Source organism: Seriola aureovittata, chromosome 12 (genome assembly GCF_021018895.1).
Source record: "Seriola aureovittata isolate HTS-2021-v1 ecotype China chromosome 12, ASM2101889v1, whole genome shotgun sequence".
NCBI lineage: Eukaryota > Metazoa > Chordata > Actinopteri > Carangiformes > Carangidae > Seriola > Seriola aureovittata.
The window spans coordinates 20,363,946-20,379,289 of record NC_079375.1 but is presented as its reverse complement, the minus strand read 5'-3'; the positions used below and the strand labels follow the sequence as shown (position 1 = coordinate 20,379,289).

Here is a 15,344-nt window from a genome sequence, read left to right as displayed (position 1 = left end):
TGCCTCTTGTAAAACAGGTTTTAATAAGTAGGTGAGGTGTTAAAATGAATCTGAAGGTGGTGGCACAGCTGTCTTTTGATGAAAATGGTTCTGTTACAGTGTGATTATGTTTTATTTATATATCTATTCATCTATCTATTTGGTTAGGCTGGGCTGTGGTCTCTTGTTTTTGAGTGGGGCCCTGAACACTGCGACTCTGAGACTAACTGACTGAGTGAGTGACTGATTATAATTCCACCATTAGTCAGCGAATGCCACATGACTGAGTTAGAGTTTCCCCATTGGCTGTTACTCTTTCAAAATGATTTGGCACAAACAGTTTCTATTGGGGGGCGTTTACAGCATTTGTTGCTACAGACAAATCTGTTTTATACAGCAACAGTTTTCAACTATGTCCCCAATTTTGCACATTGACCACACATTGTCCAGCCATATGCTAGTTTCTGACCTAGTTTTGCTTCTCCTATAGGCAATGTTTTTGCTTGTCAAGAGCATGATAATTATGTTCACTGATTATCATGTCTCTCCATTGCGGTAATGGGAAGCAATCTTTGCCTTGCTCCCAGAATCTCCCATGTTAGTGGGAGAAAAAAGTAAATAGTGTGAGGGTCATCCTATGGAAAGTGGTCACTATAATTACCATTCTGGTTTAAGTGCAGGGTATGTCTGACTTTTTCATCAGGGCTCTTTCCTCTGGCTAGACACTGCGTTCACCAGGAAAGAAAAACATTGTGAGATGAAACTGACATCTTAAGGGTTCTTATGGGAGTAGGTAGAGTTCATAGTTTACTGAGTGCTTTGACTGGCTCTAAATCACACCAGATAATGCAAAACAAGTAATTCCAGCACTCTGTGGTAGGAGATTTTATCATTATTTCCATAATATTCCCCATGACTTATACAGTAAAAATCCCTTTCGTATGATGAGGATAATTTATTTTGTGTTAATAATACACTTTCCTTCTTATTACAAATACATTGTGGCTGTAAATGACCTTATTATCTTGTCTGCATGTTCTGTCTGATACTGCCAGACGAGGCTCCTGTCCTCACCTGACAGAACCTGTGAACTGTGTAACCCTTCCTTATCTTGGCTGAGTTCACTGCGTGCAGTGTACATACGGTATTGTGCTTTCAGACTGAACTGGTTTCTGGTTTGAACTCTGAAGCTTCCTTTACCATCTGAGCTAGTGTCTGTCAGTCCTGTGCCACATTGGTTTGCTGGCCATGTGCCTGCTGCTTCTTTTTTAATCTATTTGAGAGCTGAACTCCCGCAATGAGATTGTCCTGAAAGCTCGAGGGACGCTGAGGTCCTTCATTTATTACAGCTGAAATCATTAGTGAGGATTTTTTTCCTTGAGAAATGGCAGCACAACATAATATGGTATGTCTCAGGTTGAATTAGGAGGAAATCATGCATACTGCTGGGCGTTTATCCAAAAAGGTAAGTTATTATTTTAGAGTGGTGTCCCTGTCCTGTTCTACCTGTTTCAAGGAGGTGGGATCATTTTCCGTCCCTGCCTAAGCTGGTGTCTGCAAATCTGATTTGGCTGTGGATCTAGACGGGCATTTCTCCTGAATGGTTTGTCAGCATGCAGTAGTATGTTATCCCCTTATAAGAGCTGGCTCAGTGTCACCTCTCATCTTAGTGTGATCTGACCGCCTTACTGCAATCACTGTCACCAGAGATCAATGAAATAGCCAATGAATCATCATTTCAAGTTTTAAGCATCGATTGTATGAAATGATGCCGCATTATATTTTTGACAAAACAGCAGGGAATTCCTCATCTCATCATTAACTTTTGTTTAGTAGAATAGTTTCATGTCATGTCGCTTTTATTTTAGTCAACTTAAAATACAAGTTGATGGTAGAGTTCATACAACAATTGCCCCGTATTCTCACTTATTCAGGAATAATCATCTAATGTAATTTTCTTTTTGTATTTTATTTGACAACATATAGTTTAGAAAGGCAGGAGACCTTAGGAAAGGTTGACATGGTTTAACAATCCCTAGACACAATTATCCTAAATATTTTGTTCTGTATTTTCAGTATTCACTGTAGCATCCTTGTTTAGCCACTACTGTAGCTGGGGGTTACTGTAAATGAGCAGGCATTTGTTTTTTTTTTGGACAATTCTTCAAAAAAAGAAGAAAAAGGAGGGGGGGTAAGATTATGTAAAAACTTTCATTTTCAATTTGAAACTTGTTTGATGTGCATTTACCACAATTCCTCGAGGCTTGGAAACAATTTTCCATCTTAATTTCTAACTTTTCCATGACCTCAACAATTCAGTGGGTGATCACTCTGTGCACATAAATTCTAAAATAAACACGTTCATACATATGTGCATATACAAATATACACAATATACAGGCAAATTGTTTAGCTTTTATTTGTGGTGTTATTAGAGACGCTTCAAAGAAAATGTGGGAAATGTGGAGCTCGTATATTTAATGGTTCAGTCCTTGCATAGCCTACATACTGCTTGGCAGGCAACAGGATCTTGCCTTCAGCCTATAAGCCAGCTATAATGTGTGCTTGTAAAAAAAAAAAGAAGGAAAAAAAATCCCTCTCTTATCGATTCTGCCTCCAACATAGCAACTGGTCGCTGATTGGCTGACGCGCGGCATGTTCCCGGCCGCCCATTGGCTGATCGGGTAGCGTGGAAACGGTGGAATCGGACGGAGACAGAGGGGAGGAGAGAGGCGATTGGCTGCGGCCAAACTGAAAGCGAAAACCTCTTTTCCTGAAAGCCTGCGAGACAGTTGATGGTGTGTGTATTTTAGGCGTGACTCCAAAGGTAATTCGTCCTGCTCCCCCAACCCCCCAGCCAGGACTTATTTAAATTGAGAACTATAAAGCACAATTACTAAGAATTTAAACGAGCGAGGCCTGCTGACGAGGAAGGAGAGAGGGAGGAAAGCAGAGACGGTCTGTGTATGTATGAGACAGAAAAAAAAAGAAAAGACGTGGGGGCTGGGTTTTTTTTCATAGATTAAACTCAGACTCTGGGAGCTAAGGAAAATAAGAATGAGCAGTGTAAGCTAAACTGCTGTAAAAGCAAATAGCTCTGGGGTATAGCCAAGTAGGAGTGTGTTTCAGATTGAAGGAAATGTAGGAAAGGCCCAGCTTGACCTTTTCAGCCCTCATTTTTTTCATACCATCCTGTGCAGGAGTTTTGAGTACTCTTTCCTGTCCCTCCTCCTTTCCTGTCTGTCTGCCCCACACACTTTCTCTACCCACTCTCTCCCAGTCTTTTGGACACTCACGCAGGCTGAGGGTGACTCAGCGTTGGTACAGTCTGTCCAGTCTGTCCAGTCTATCTCCCCTGCATCTGGTCCATCCGAGCAGAGCATGCATGCCGCCTGTCCACCAGCTCTCTATGCTGACACAGGTAAGAGGGAGTAATCCGTGGCCTGGAACTGAGGCTCTCCCGCAGTACATCCCTGCCCTCTGCACCTCATTAATCCCCACGTAACACAGACCTTATGTGATGGTTGAAAGAGGCCACCTGTTGCTCCGGTCGCAGAAGGCCACTCGCAGTGTTTTTTCCCAGGGTCATCATCATCATCATCATCATCATCATCATCATCATCATCATCATCTGTGCTCACTGTGTCCTAAGGTTTACACAAGCATTTCTTTGTAGATGGAGCTTGAGTTTGTTTTGAAACACTAACACATTCATTTTTTGTAAAATTATCAGATAACAATTGTTTGTTGACTGTGTGATAAAAGTTTAAGAGACAAAACTCAAGCTGCTATCAAGTTGGCTGGTACCAAATGTTTACAGTCGAGCTGCATTCCTTTGACAGGAGCGTCAAAAAAAGTTGTGTTTCAAAATACTGCATGTTTCCAGAGAAATAGGTGTAATACATGATTTTTTTTCTAGTGACTAAACACCGGCCAGACTGAGTAGGGAAAGGACCTGCACATATCCTGCTATTGTCTTTATCGCTTCCTTTCTCTTCCATCTGTCCACAGTGTGTCCTCCAGTCCCCTCGCGGCCTCCTGTCTCTGCTTACCCAAGGATAAGCTCATCAGACTACAATGGCTCCATGGAGACAGAGGGTAAATTTTTTATAACTACTAAACTTACTCTAAGTAATTCTCTACTTTCTGTTTGGTCACTTTTCTACCCATGTTATAAAAACTGTAACACTACAAAAACTCCTATATATAGGTCTTAAGAAGATAAGAACAATGACAATGTGCATTGCTTGCACAGTATCAGCAATGGGCTGTGAAAAAAAGCACTGGATTACATAAGCTGACAAAACCCTCATCAGTTTATTGTCTCTCTGCAAGAAAAAGGTCAGAATCTCACATTGCTTAGCTTCACCCAAGGAGTTTCCTCAATCCCCCAGTGGAGTTATATTTTTATAAGAGGCTTAATCATCCTCCTTCCATAAACCAACCTCAGAAATACATTTTACAGTTTCTCTGTACAGAGTATCTATTGTCCTCAAACTTGAAAAATGTGCCAAGTTCAACATGGATTCCTTTCCTCTTAAGCTATGTAGGCTGCATGTCATGAAAAACATTCATAGCTCGAGCAATGCCACAGTTCAAGTAATGGAGGCAGGATACATCCGGACCTCTGGCAGTTCACACAAACATCGGAGGCCAGATCACACTGACACCACCAAAGAGAGTGCATTTTTGTGGCAAATGTCAACCTCTCATAACAGCTTTACCTTCACCACCATCATCATCGTCATACATTGCAACAATAGAAATACTGTTGGATTGCACGTTCTTCAAGCTTTCATCTTGTGGCATGTTTATAGAAAAAATATATATAGAATACAAAAAGCTTATACTTCTTTGAGTAACAGAATATAACATACAGTACTTCAGATTATGTTTTGATCAGCACATCAGCAGGTGTACATAAATTGCCCTCCCCTTGCCCAAATGCAATTACCGGACTAAACAGGGACGTAGTTTGCTCACTATTAAGTGCTTTGGTCAATGGGTATAACATTGAGTATGCTCTTACAATGGTATTCTACAAGATGTTAATGCTACATAATTATCCACTGTATATGAATGTCAGTTAAGAAAGGGGCAAAAGGTCACGATGCACCACGACTTTTCACATATTCACACCTGGCATTTACCCAAAAATGGTTTGGTCCACCAAACCGATATGACGCAATCAGTCTGTATACAGCACTGTGTATTCCCCTCACAAATGCATTAAGTAGTAGTAACCCAATATATATATCCAACATATTGGTCAAATTTTCAGAACTAGGGAAACGGACATCTCTAGCAACATTAACTCTAGTTGTAAAAGCTGAAGTCAAACGAAGGTGCAGCACCTGACGTCAGTGAGCAATTTTCTGGTTGTCAACATCCCTACCGATAGTGTCCATTAAACAAACGGCAATAAATGAAGTACAAAATTTTTTTGAAAGCTTAAACAGTCTCTTTGAAACCAAAAACAAAACAAAAACAAAGTCCAAGCTGACATTCAAGTTCCGGTCCCACTTCAATCTGTGAAATCCCATTCACAAAAACCGATGGAATCACTGTAGTGCAAAACTTTACACAATGCACCTCGATGCAGTCGTTCTCGCAGGATACAGTAAACATGTCCTTCTGTCTCTCTCTCTCTCTCTCTCTCTCCCCGTTGGATTACATTTCTGGAGCTGCAGGCGGGAGCCCCGCTGTGTGTTTTGGAGTCTGTAAGAGTTTGTGCTCCTCTATATGTTGAGAAGGCGTGGCTGCAGCTTTGGCGTGTACTGGATGTGACAGCCGAACGTCCAGGGCGTCATTGTGTTGCGCTAAAGAGTGCAGGCGGTAGTGCAGGACAAGGTCTTTCAGTGAGCAGTGGACATCGTAAGGCTCAGCAAAGCCGTATCCGTGCGGTGTGCTGTAGATCATGCAATGCTTCACTTCTTCATTCACACTGAAACGAATCAAAAAGAAAAAAAAAATCCATCAATGAGTGTCACACAATTACACCGTGTTTAATATTTATCGTGATCCATTCTTATGACATAGCTTTCCAAAGTGATACTCACACAACAGAGCAGGCGTAGCACCCCTGTTTGCTGCTCTCACGGATCAAGAATGTTCCAGGAGCTTTACCTTGAAGCATTTCCTCCGCCTGCGTCCGACTCATTTCACCGACAAACCAACTCGTCTCATCCTGATGTGGCAAATTCTTCTCGTCCCCCTTCAACACATATGTGCTGGAAAAACAAGAGTCGAACCATAACGCCTCTGTAACAGTTCTGTATTTCCTGTACAAGTTATTAGCTGTGTTTCCTCAATATTTCTTCCAGAGAGAATTTGCTGGAACTTACTCATCGAGGCTGTCGCTCTGTATCCCCAGCCAGTCATTTATGCGTTTCTGCCGTACGCCTTTGTGATTAAGCCAGCTGTAAGGAGAAGTGCAAAGGAATGATTAATTTGAACATAAAATGATGATACATTACAGAGCAGCTACAAAATGTTTCTTCCCTTAATTAAGTTGCAGTGATTTACCACAGAGGCCACAAACAATACTCTGACGCTACTTACTTGAGGTACTGGTCTCTGATGTTGCGTAGCTGGATGAGGTCAGGTCGCAAGCTGTTCATCTTCCTGTCCGTCTCTCTGTAGTCCTCCACCTGCGTTCTCAAGTCTTCCTCCAGATGGATTTTGCTGTCATATATCTCCCCGAGCCGACACTTCAGCTTCTCGTAATTTATCAGAAAGCTAGAGAGGGAAAGTAAAGGTCACGGGTTTGGGCAGAGTTCAAGGAAAACGGTGTGCATGCATCTAAATTAAATTTTGTTTGGACACTTTTTCTGTACCACGGTGTAATGAAGTACCTCTCCAGGTCTGTGTCGGCTCCGTCGGACTGATTGTTCCTTTCAAACTCCTCTCCATAACGCTCCTGTTCACGACACTGCTCCTCGAAGATCAACATCGTCTCGTTAAAGGCCTCAATTGCCGTTCGCTTCATCTGGATTTCCTGCATCACAACGAACACATCCAGTAAGAAGAGACTCGGGATACTAATGAATGTAAACTCTACTGTTTAGAAAGGAGCTTTGGTGTTGGGATTGAAATCGGAGACCATCAAAGTTCATTTCAAAATGATTTTTTACCTGTGAGGTCTTTGTGAAGGCTTCGTAAAGACAATCAAACTCCTTCGACTTCTCTTGATACTGATTGTGAACCTCCTTCAGCTTTCTTCCAGCGACATCGACACTGTCTTCTTTCACCTAATGTCAAAAATTCCACTTTAAAAACGTGCAATTCATAATCCTCTGTATTTAACAAAAATCTCTATCATCACTTATGAAACATTTTTGCAGACTGACCGATGTTTTGACTGAAAAATAAGAAATAATGGTACAAACTAACCTGCTGGAAGCGGGATACAGGATGTGTGAGCATCAGATCCAGTGTGGCGTTATATTCCACCAACGGATGGTGCTGATAGTGCCAAATGAGCTCCACCACCGAAGTGAATGTGAGGGGGTCCGAGAAGCCGTACTTCCCGTCGCGGTGGTAAATCTTGATGAGCTTGTTGTGCCCGTCTTTCCTGTGCAACAGCAAAGGCCAAAATTAGATTATTGGTGTAAAACAACATGTGAACACCTTATTTGTGACAGAGATGTGACTGAAGCGACTGTTCTCTTTTCCTTCTGCTTACCTTAACGTCAGCGTAAAGTCTCCTTGCAGCTTTGTGGATGCGTCACGCACCAAAAAGGAGCCATCAGGTGTGTCTCGGAGTTTCTCATTTACCTCATCCCTGAGGGAAAATCAGTTACCAGTTAACGGATGTAACATACCGGCACGTCAAACAATCAAACAACAAGTTTCTAAGAATGATGACGTGTTGGATATAGGACTGTTCAAAGTTAGGATACTTTACCTAGTTATGTCTCCCCAATACCATTCGGCGTCCTGTAGCGAATATGTAGGTGGCGAGGGGCAGTTGTTGTTCATGGTGGAAGACACTGGTTTTGTTGACCTGGGAGGGAGAGCTGAAAGCAAAAAAAGAAGGTTAGAAAATGAAACGCCTCTGCTCAGGATGACCGTTTCTCTAGACAATGACATATCAGAAATTGTAAAAACACCAATATGTGAAATAATGTAAACATGACTCCTTAAATATTATAACTAGTGCAATCAAGGATGTGTGTTTTAAGGAAATACAGTGTCCTCAATGTATATATATACCCCCCCCCCCCCATCACAACAAAGAGCGACACACACTCTCTCTCACAGCCTGAACAAGGACAAGCCCAGGCATGTTTCCAAGAGATATCACTTGCCAAATCATTACCAAGATCTTAAGAGTGGTCAGAACTAAAAAAAGGAAATGTGGCAGTAAGTTCTCATTTCTGAACATTATCAGTCAACAACTATGAAACATGTTTTCTTTTATTATTCTAAGAACTTTCATGATTACGTGGTTTAATGCCCTGCAACTCTTGCAAAGTAGATTAAAGCATAATTTATAAACTCTGGCACTGTCCTGAATAGCAAGAGAAGCATTAAATAGACCATAAATTATATTTTGAGCCTCCTGAACCACCCCTCCCATTTTGTAATCATTGCACGCTTACAGATCCTCATGAGTTTTCCATCAACCTTAAAGGAAAAAAAAAATCTGTGAGTCTGGCCGAAAGACTAAGCGTTTTCCTAAAAATGTAGAAGGAGGGCAAACCGCATCAAGAGGAGGTGAAGGGCGATATATTTCACTGCAGGACAAAAGTGCCTTTCATGAGGCAGTTAGGGAGAATACAAGAGCACCCTCAGAGAGGAGAAAATGTGGGTTTCTCCCACCATCCGCTCTCCTCTTTTTCTGACCTTAAAATAAACAAAAGGCAGGTGCAGCAGTACAGTGGCAGGCACAAAACGAAAAGCTGCGGCTCCTGAACTCAGCAAAATTAAATCTGCACACCTTCCCCTTTCTGCCTGCTGCCAAGAAACTCTCCTGGCTTCCAAAACCCACATGCACATACCAGCCCAGACAAGAGCCCCGTAATTTAAGTATGAAATAATAAAAAAAGAAATCTAATCAGTTACACTGTAGTTTGTGTTCAATCCAGAAAATACATTAAAAAAAAAGGAAGGTTAAGTCTCAATAACCAAACTCGGGAACTGTCTGTATAACATTGTTAAAGCATAGACCTTATAGGTGAAATACAGAGTATCTGTATTGTTGGTGTGTCAGTAGTCTTCACTTTAAGTTTATATTCTATTGTATTATATCAACTGTAGTCATCAGTAAATCTTCAAATAATTCATGTATGGGAGCTGAAAATTATGATGCAATTTTAATTAGGTAAAGTCAAATTAATTTAGCTAGGTAGCCTGGTTATTTAGAGCAAGACATAACAGGACTGAAATACAAGTGTTATTCACTGCTAGGACAATGTAATAACGCCTCGGTCAAATGACAAATGTGAATAAAAAACGAACTGTTCCTGAGTTGCCGGAGTTAAGTCATGAGACGAGCTGTCTAGTCTGCTTGCCTCTAGCCTACTTACAGAGCTAGCGCACAAATTAACCACGGCTGGCTGCAGAGGAGAACAAAGCGGTCGTTTCATGCGGCGCTCATTAACGCACCCTCAACTATAGTGCCTTCAAATTGCGCTCTCAACACTGTCATACTCCTCCAGTAAACCTTCTTTTGGTTTATGAGAAGATGCAAAACCGCTGCGCGTTTCTGTCTAAGTTTGTCATATGTGCTGGGACAAAAGAAAGGAGGCAAGCCACTGCGTCTGGTCCACCGAAAGGTATTACGTAATTGGCAAGTGAATTGCGCTATGCATGCCTGGGCAATGCCAGTGGGGGAGCGCAGCGCCGAGGACCTCGCCATTATAACGTTTTACCAGCACCTGCACGGCATTTGTCGGATGTCAACTTTATTACAGACATTACATAAGATGGTGCCAGCAAAAGAAAAAAAAAGCAAAGAATGAATAAAACGGTTTCCCGACCCCCTGCAGATCAGACAATGGCTGCCTTTAACCCTAACTTACCTGGTGGTGCTTGATCCATTTCGATGTAGAATAAACCTTCGGGAGGATAAACCATTCCTGTTTCACAAGAGTAGTCCAGGTTGCTGTCGTTGTCTTTGCGCGCAATGTGAAAACGATGCACGTATGTTTTGCCGCAAAAGAACCTAATTCAGGCTACTTCAGTGCAGTCATGAGACGCCACGTACTACATAGATTTGGACAAAAAGAAAACTCCTTCGACTCCGAGTCCATGAACAAATCCCGATGTCCAAATGTATTTTCTCAACATAGCCTGGCTTAAGTGTGGGCTTTTTTTTGTAGGAGATTGTCAGTCCATGCCTTCTCCCTGTGCGGCGGAGCTCTACTTTACTTCATCTCGGAAGTGAAGCGACTTTAAAGGGCTGTTCGTAACATCATCTTGGCCCGGTCCAACCCGCCGCTACATTGGAGGGGTGGGGGGTTTCTTTTCCTCGCAGGATTCTTTGTCATGTAAAACACAGGCAGGAAAGTTTATATTACACGGTTAAAAAAAGACAAACAAACAAAGAAAAACAAGAACATGTAAGTATAATCTGCGAAATTAGATGTTATTTGGTGAATTCCACTCGCGGATGCGTAGAGTATCGGACACTTGTGACCCCTACGTTTTAATGGTTCATTCCAGACCGTTTCATTCAACTCTCCTCTGGCTGCACTGTAACAGCTGAAAAATTCCTTGCAGGGCATGAATGGAAAAGAAAAACCTGGTCCAATAACTTGAATCATAAAAAATGAAACTGATCTAACCTACACCTTATATGTTTTTATATTTTAAACAAACAGGAATTAAAAGCATTTTCTGCCACTGAAGCCGTGATATAATTTATTGGTGAGAGAATAGGTTGATAAAAAAATGACATCATGCTTTAGGTTTTATGATAATTAAACTGTGTTCAGCTGTTTGGCATCCGGGGAGCACCAGGCTTAGACCCTTTTGTCTGAGAGGCGACAGAGTAGCCTGCCTAGTTGGCAAGTGTGTATTATATTCTTGTTGAGCTTGTCAAACACGTTCAGCAACAAAAATGGCATCTTGACTGTCACTGCTCGTAATTATTGCTGCTCGGAGATCATCCAGTTGAAGACACAATAGCTAATAGTAAGTGTGTTAACATCAGTGGCTTGAAAATGCATAAAGGGCTGAAATAATTGATTATTTAATGATAACATAATTTGGTGTTTCTGTCTTCATGTGCTGAAAACGACCAGAGAATTAGCGTTACTATCTCCTCATGCTCTTATGTTGGATGAATACATGCATTGTTGTTCGCTCATGACACAGAATGACATTGTGCTGTAAATTTAAACAACCAGAGGCTCTTCCAGCAGCTGACGTTAGGGACTGCAGGGAGAGTGAAACAAGGCCGGCATGGTCAGAGGTCCGTCTCTGTTGGTGTCCAGGCGTTTATGGCCGGTCCCCTTTTGACCCAAGGACAGAGAGTCAGGGGAGGTAATTGCCTCCAGCATTCCTCTTTCCCATCAGCAAAAACGATTCTTCCCTGTGTCCAGTCAGTACCCATGAAACGTCCTAAACTAACTGCCATGATGAAGCATATTATTGCAAGAAAGAGCACAATCATATCACACAGACACATGCGAATGTGCACTTGCGTGTGTGTGGCTAATTCATGGAAAGACAAAATGTTTTATTAACATTTTTAGACAAAGACAATCTGTGTTGGCAGGTGTCTTCTTGGCATTAGAACCACCACTTGACAGGTATGTAATTGTATGGGTGTTGACGAACATGGTTGAATGGACTCACGTGTGCCTGTGTGTATTTGTGGGTGCAGTGTATGAGTGTTTGCTTTCCATGCATTCCTACTTTAAGAAGCCTTGAAGCCTGTCACGGCATGTCACTTGGCTGCTACCCAACCCCCCCCCCCCCCCCCCCCCTCCTTCGGTGTCAGAAGAGCACAGAATTTGCCCCCTTAACTTCTGGGTCTGACCTCTGTGACACATTTCACTACCACCACCTTCTTGAAACATAACAGCCTTGTATCGGGGGTCCAGACACGTTAGTGGGGGGCATTGTGGCATAGGTAGGTTTATGATGAGCTCCAGTGTCTGGGCTTTGTGTTGGAGATATGTTGTCATATGATCAGTTTCAGGAAAAGCTGGAATATTTGGGGATGGTGCTGGTGTGTACTTGCATGTGTGCCCAATTTGCGCTGCGTGCGTGCAGTGGCCAGGGTGAGGGAGGGCCGGCTTGCAGGATAAACCTTTAGGCTCTGCTACCCAGATCCAGGCAGTCCTGACGGGATCAGTGAAGGCTAATAGTAAGATTAACAGGATAGGCTGATACTGCAAGCCTGCCAGCTGCCTGCTAGCTGATGTGACTCATCTTGATATCCACCACCGCAATATGCCACTGGACTGTGGGAGTGCTGGGAAAATCGGCACGAGTTTTAAATTAATAAACAGATGTTCCTCTGTGCTAAATGGAGATAACAGTAAAACTCTAATTCAGTTAGATTTAAATTTTTGACACTGATCTGTCAAGCAACTTTAGACTGGCAACAAATATTGAGGAGAGTGGGTGTGAGAGACATTACAGTTTGGTCATTTCTCTGGTCAGGAAAGCAGAGCCAGGAGAGAGGAGATATATTAATAAGAGCTCAGGAGAATGGCAAACAGGATGGTTTTTGTGCCCTAGAGATTATTAGGTCACTGTGGTCAAAGTGTTGCACATGAACTCAGTGGTGAAATTATGAAAAGAGCGTTAATCCCCATATTTAAGAGTGTTAAATGTGTACATGATAGGCCTCCCGCTGTCATTCACTTAGCCACACTAAGTCACACCCACCAGTATCTGTAGATTCAGTGGAATAATCTCTCGGCTTTCTAGAGTAATGTTTGCTTGGATTTAGACCAATAACTGTGTCAAGGAATATTATTCATTAGCTGTTTTCATATTTCCTGTGCAGTGCAATGTAGGACACATTTTTATCAGGATTTGTTTTGTTTGCTGTCCATCAAAAGACCCAAAGACACAACACAGAGAAACCATGTCAGGGATTAGTTCAGTTCACCGATGTGGGTATCTGTGTCATGGTCTCGCATTGTAGCCCTGGGTGAATTGCACATCTCTCAAATCTTCTGTACTGTAGTGTGCTGCTATTCACGGCCATTGAAGGGATGCATAATGGTCTTGGCAGGGCGGTCGACATTCACCATGGAGAGACTGTGGGGTTTCCCTGATCAGTGGCCAGAACCAGCACACAAAGCACGCAGTAGTCCTGCCAGAGGCAACTCAACTGTGGGCAGAGTGTAGGGCGGCTATGGTCTGGCCCCCAGGACCCTGCCATTGTGGAAATGTAAGTGGGGACAGTGTCTGAACGGCTAGAGTTGGAACAGAAAACTTTGGATGACCAAAACTATGAGCTTCAAATAGCTGGGCCCTGGGAAACATAGCTTGTTCTTTTAAGGAGGTCAAAGAGAAGCCAAAAAGAAGGAAAAAAAACAGAAAACCAATGTTTGGTGGAGGGAATGTCAAATTGGAGGCTACTGTTACTATAGACATCAGCAAAACTGACATACTCTTTTTCCATACGCTCCGGTATCTGTCTGACTCTGTCTGTCATGTCCAGACCTCTCCCTCTCTCTGTGTGTCCTCTGGTCATACCCACCACTCATCATCTGTCACTCCATTCTGCCGGAGCATAATCTCACTAACAGAGGTGACAACTGAGGTACTCGTGGCATGCCACCGCATAACGTCTACCAGCTGAGTGTCTGAGTTATGCCGGGGATGATGATCCTGTGGTATCAGCGCCCTGTGTCTCTCCAGAGGCCTTCCCCACATGTCTGCTTAAGTGAGCGCCAAATAAAGGCCTGACCGTGAAGAGTGGAAGCGCAATACATGAGATGCTGCCACTTTTTCAGTCCTTGTGTCATGAAACATGGATCAAAGTAGGTTGTAGGGCTGCAGCTCTTTATTTTCATCATTGGATAATCTGTTGTTTTGTTTTAAGTTTCAGTAATAATGGCAGTGCAAAACTCAATGCTATTCACTTGTAACTAAACAGGAAAAAAAGTGTTTTTGCTTAATAAACAATTAATAGATTATTAAAATTCTACTTATCATTCAGCACTAGTCATAAGTTATGTGAAAATCTCAGAAATCAATAACTGTATTGTTCCTGAGACAGTGTGACTCGATAGGTTCACAAATAGAAAAGTCATGTTGCAGTCAGCGCGCCCGCACATCTTGTGAACTCTGACTCTTTACAGAGAGGAGTCATGTGTGTCAGTGAGCAAAGGATTCATGGCTGGAAGCTCAGTGAAGTTAAGCTAGTAACCTCCCTCTCTCTGTTTCTCCATCGCTCATGGACACACATACACACACAACCCCAGGCTTCATGCAAAGCAAAATTGAGAAGCCGAGACCTCTTTCAAGCTCCTCTGCAGTTGCCCCCCTTTATATAAAAGGACACTACTCTCCTCAGCCACACAGCCATCACATCAGCACTATAACTCTATTAGGCACAGCTCCAGGACACACTAAGCAACCCAAAGCCCACAATGGCATCATTGTCAGTGGGGATTGCAGCCATTGTCGTCCATGCTACAGGATTTATTCCCCTCCTCCCATATTGTGACCTTCACCTCTGACCCCGGCTGCGATCTCGCATGCTCTGGGACTGAACGGCTGTGAGGCTTTATGCCTTCCAGGTCTTTTAAAATCTCCCTTACAATGACCCAAGCCTGCTAAGTGGCTTCTCTCCACAGCGTCAGTCTTGGGATGATTCAGGTTAGTGTCAGCAAAGAGAGAGCAGGAGGGGGGGGGGGGGTTTGTACGGAGTTGTGGTTGGACTGATTGACCCTTGGAAAAGGTCAGTTGGAAGGCATGAGAGGAGAGGAGCTGCCTAAATGGCTCTTTTCTCTCCCTTTTCTCCCCCTGGCCAGGGCAGAGACTCTGTATGGTTATTTATGAGCGTGTGGGAGAGCAAGCGGGGCTGCAATGAAACCCACCAGCCCTCTTTGTTGCGAGGGCTGGGCTGGGCTGAGGTGCCTGTCATTGGTGCGGTTCTGTCATATATACATGCACGCACACGCAAGCGCTCACAAACTATTAAGAACCCCTCCCAGAGCTGCAAGGACAGAGGAGAGGACTCTGTTGCGAGGCAGATTTGGAAAATGAGGTGTGCTTCACACAATAGCTGTCAGCAGTTTGATAGATGCCTCTCAGGCATCTAAACCCCTTGAAACTTAAGGAAACAGGAGGCCATTGATATAAATCTGAACCAAAGTTGGTGACATGTTTGTATGATATCATTACTGCGATATAAGCCAAGATATCATCTGGGATTTTGGTGTTTTTTT

At 43.0% G+C, this 15,344-nt stretch overlaps 2 protein-coding genes across 2 annotated transcripts in view; one reads left to right on the top strand and one right to left on the bottom strand.

Annotated features, from left to right (window-relative positions):
• Window positions 1-1,839: 1,839 nt before the first annotated feature.
• The window catches only part of sgip1b (SH3GL interacting endocytic adaptor 1b), a 48,573-nt gene continuing 35,068 nt past the window's right edge, over window positions 1,840-15,344 (top strand). Inside the window, exons 1-3 of the mRNA XM_056392558.1 lie at window positions 1,840-2,943; window positions 3,260-3,400; window positions 3,991-4,077. The gene's annotated coding sequence lies outside the window, so the exon portion shown is untranslated. The remainder of the gene's footprint in view (window positions 2,944-3,259; window positions 3,401-3,990; window positions 4,078-15,344) is intronic.
• On the bottom strand, window positions 4,278-10,365 carry LOC130179522 (phosphatidylinositol 3-kinase regulatory subunit gamma-like). The gene is made up of 10 exons (XM_056392555.1): window positions 10,005-10,365; window positions 7,886-7,997; window positions 7,664-7,762; window positions 7,372-7,552; window positions 7,113-7,229; window positions 6,834-6,976; window positions 6,541-6,717; window positions 6,324-6,398; window positions 6,039-6,209; window positions 4,278-5,923 (listed from the first exon to the last, which is right to left on the bottom strand). The coding sequence occupies exons 1-10, from the start codon at window positions 10,057-10,059 to the stop codon at window positions 5,650-5,652; spliced, it is 1,404 nt and encodes a 467-aa protein (XP_056248530.1). The 5' UTR covers window positions 10,060-10,365; the 3' UTR covers window positions 4,278-5,649.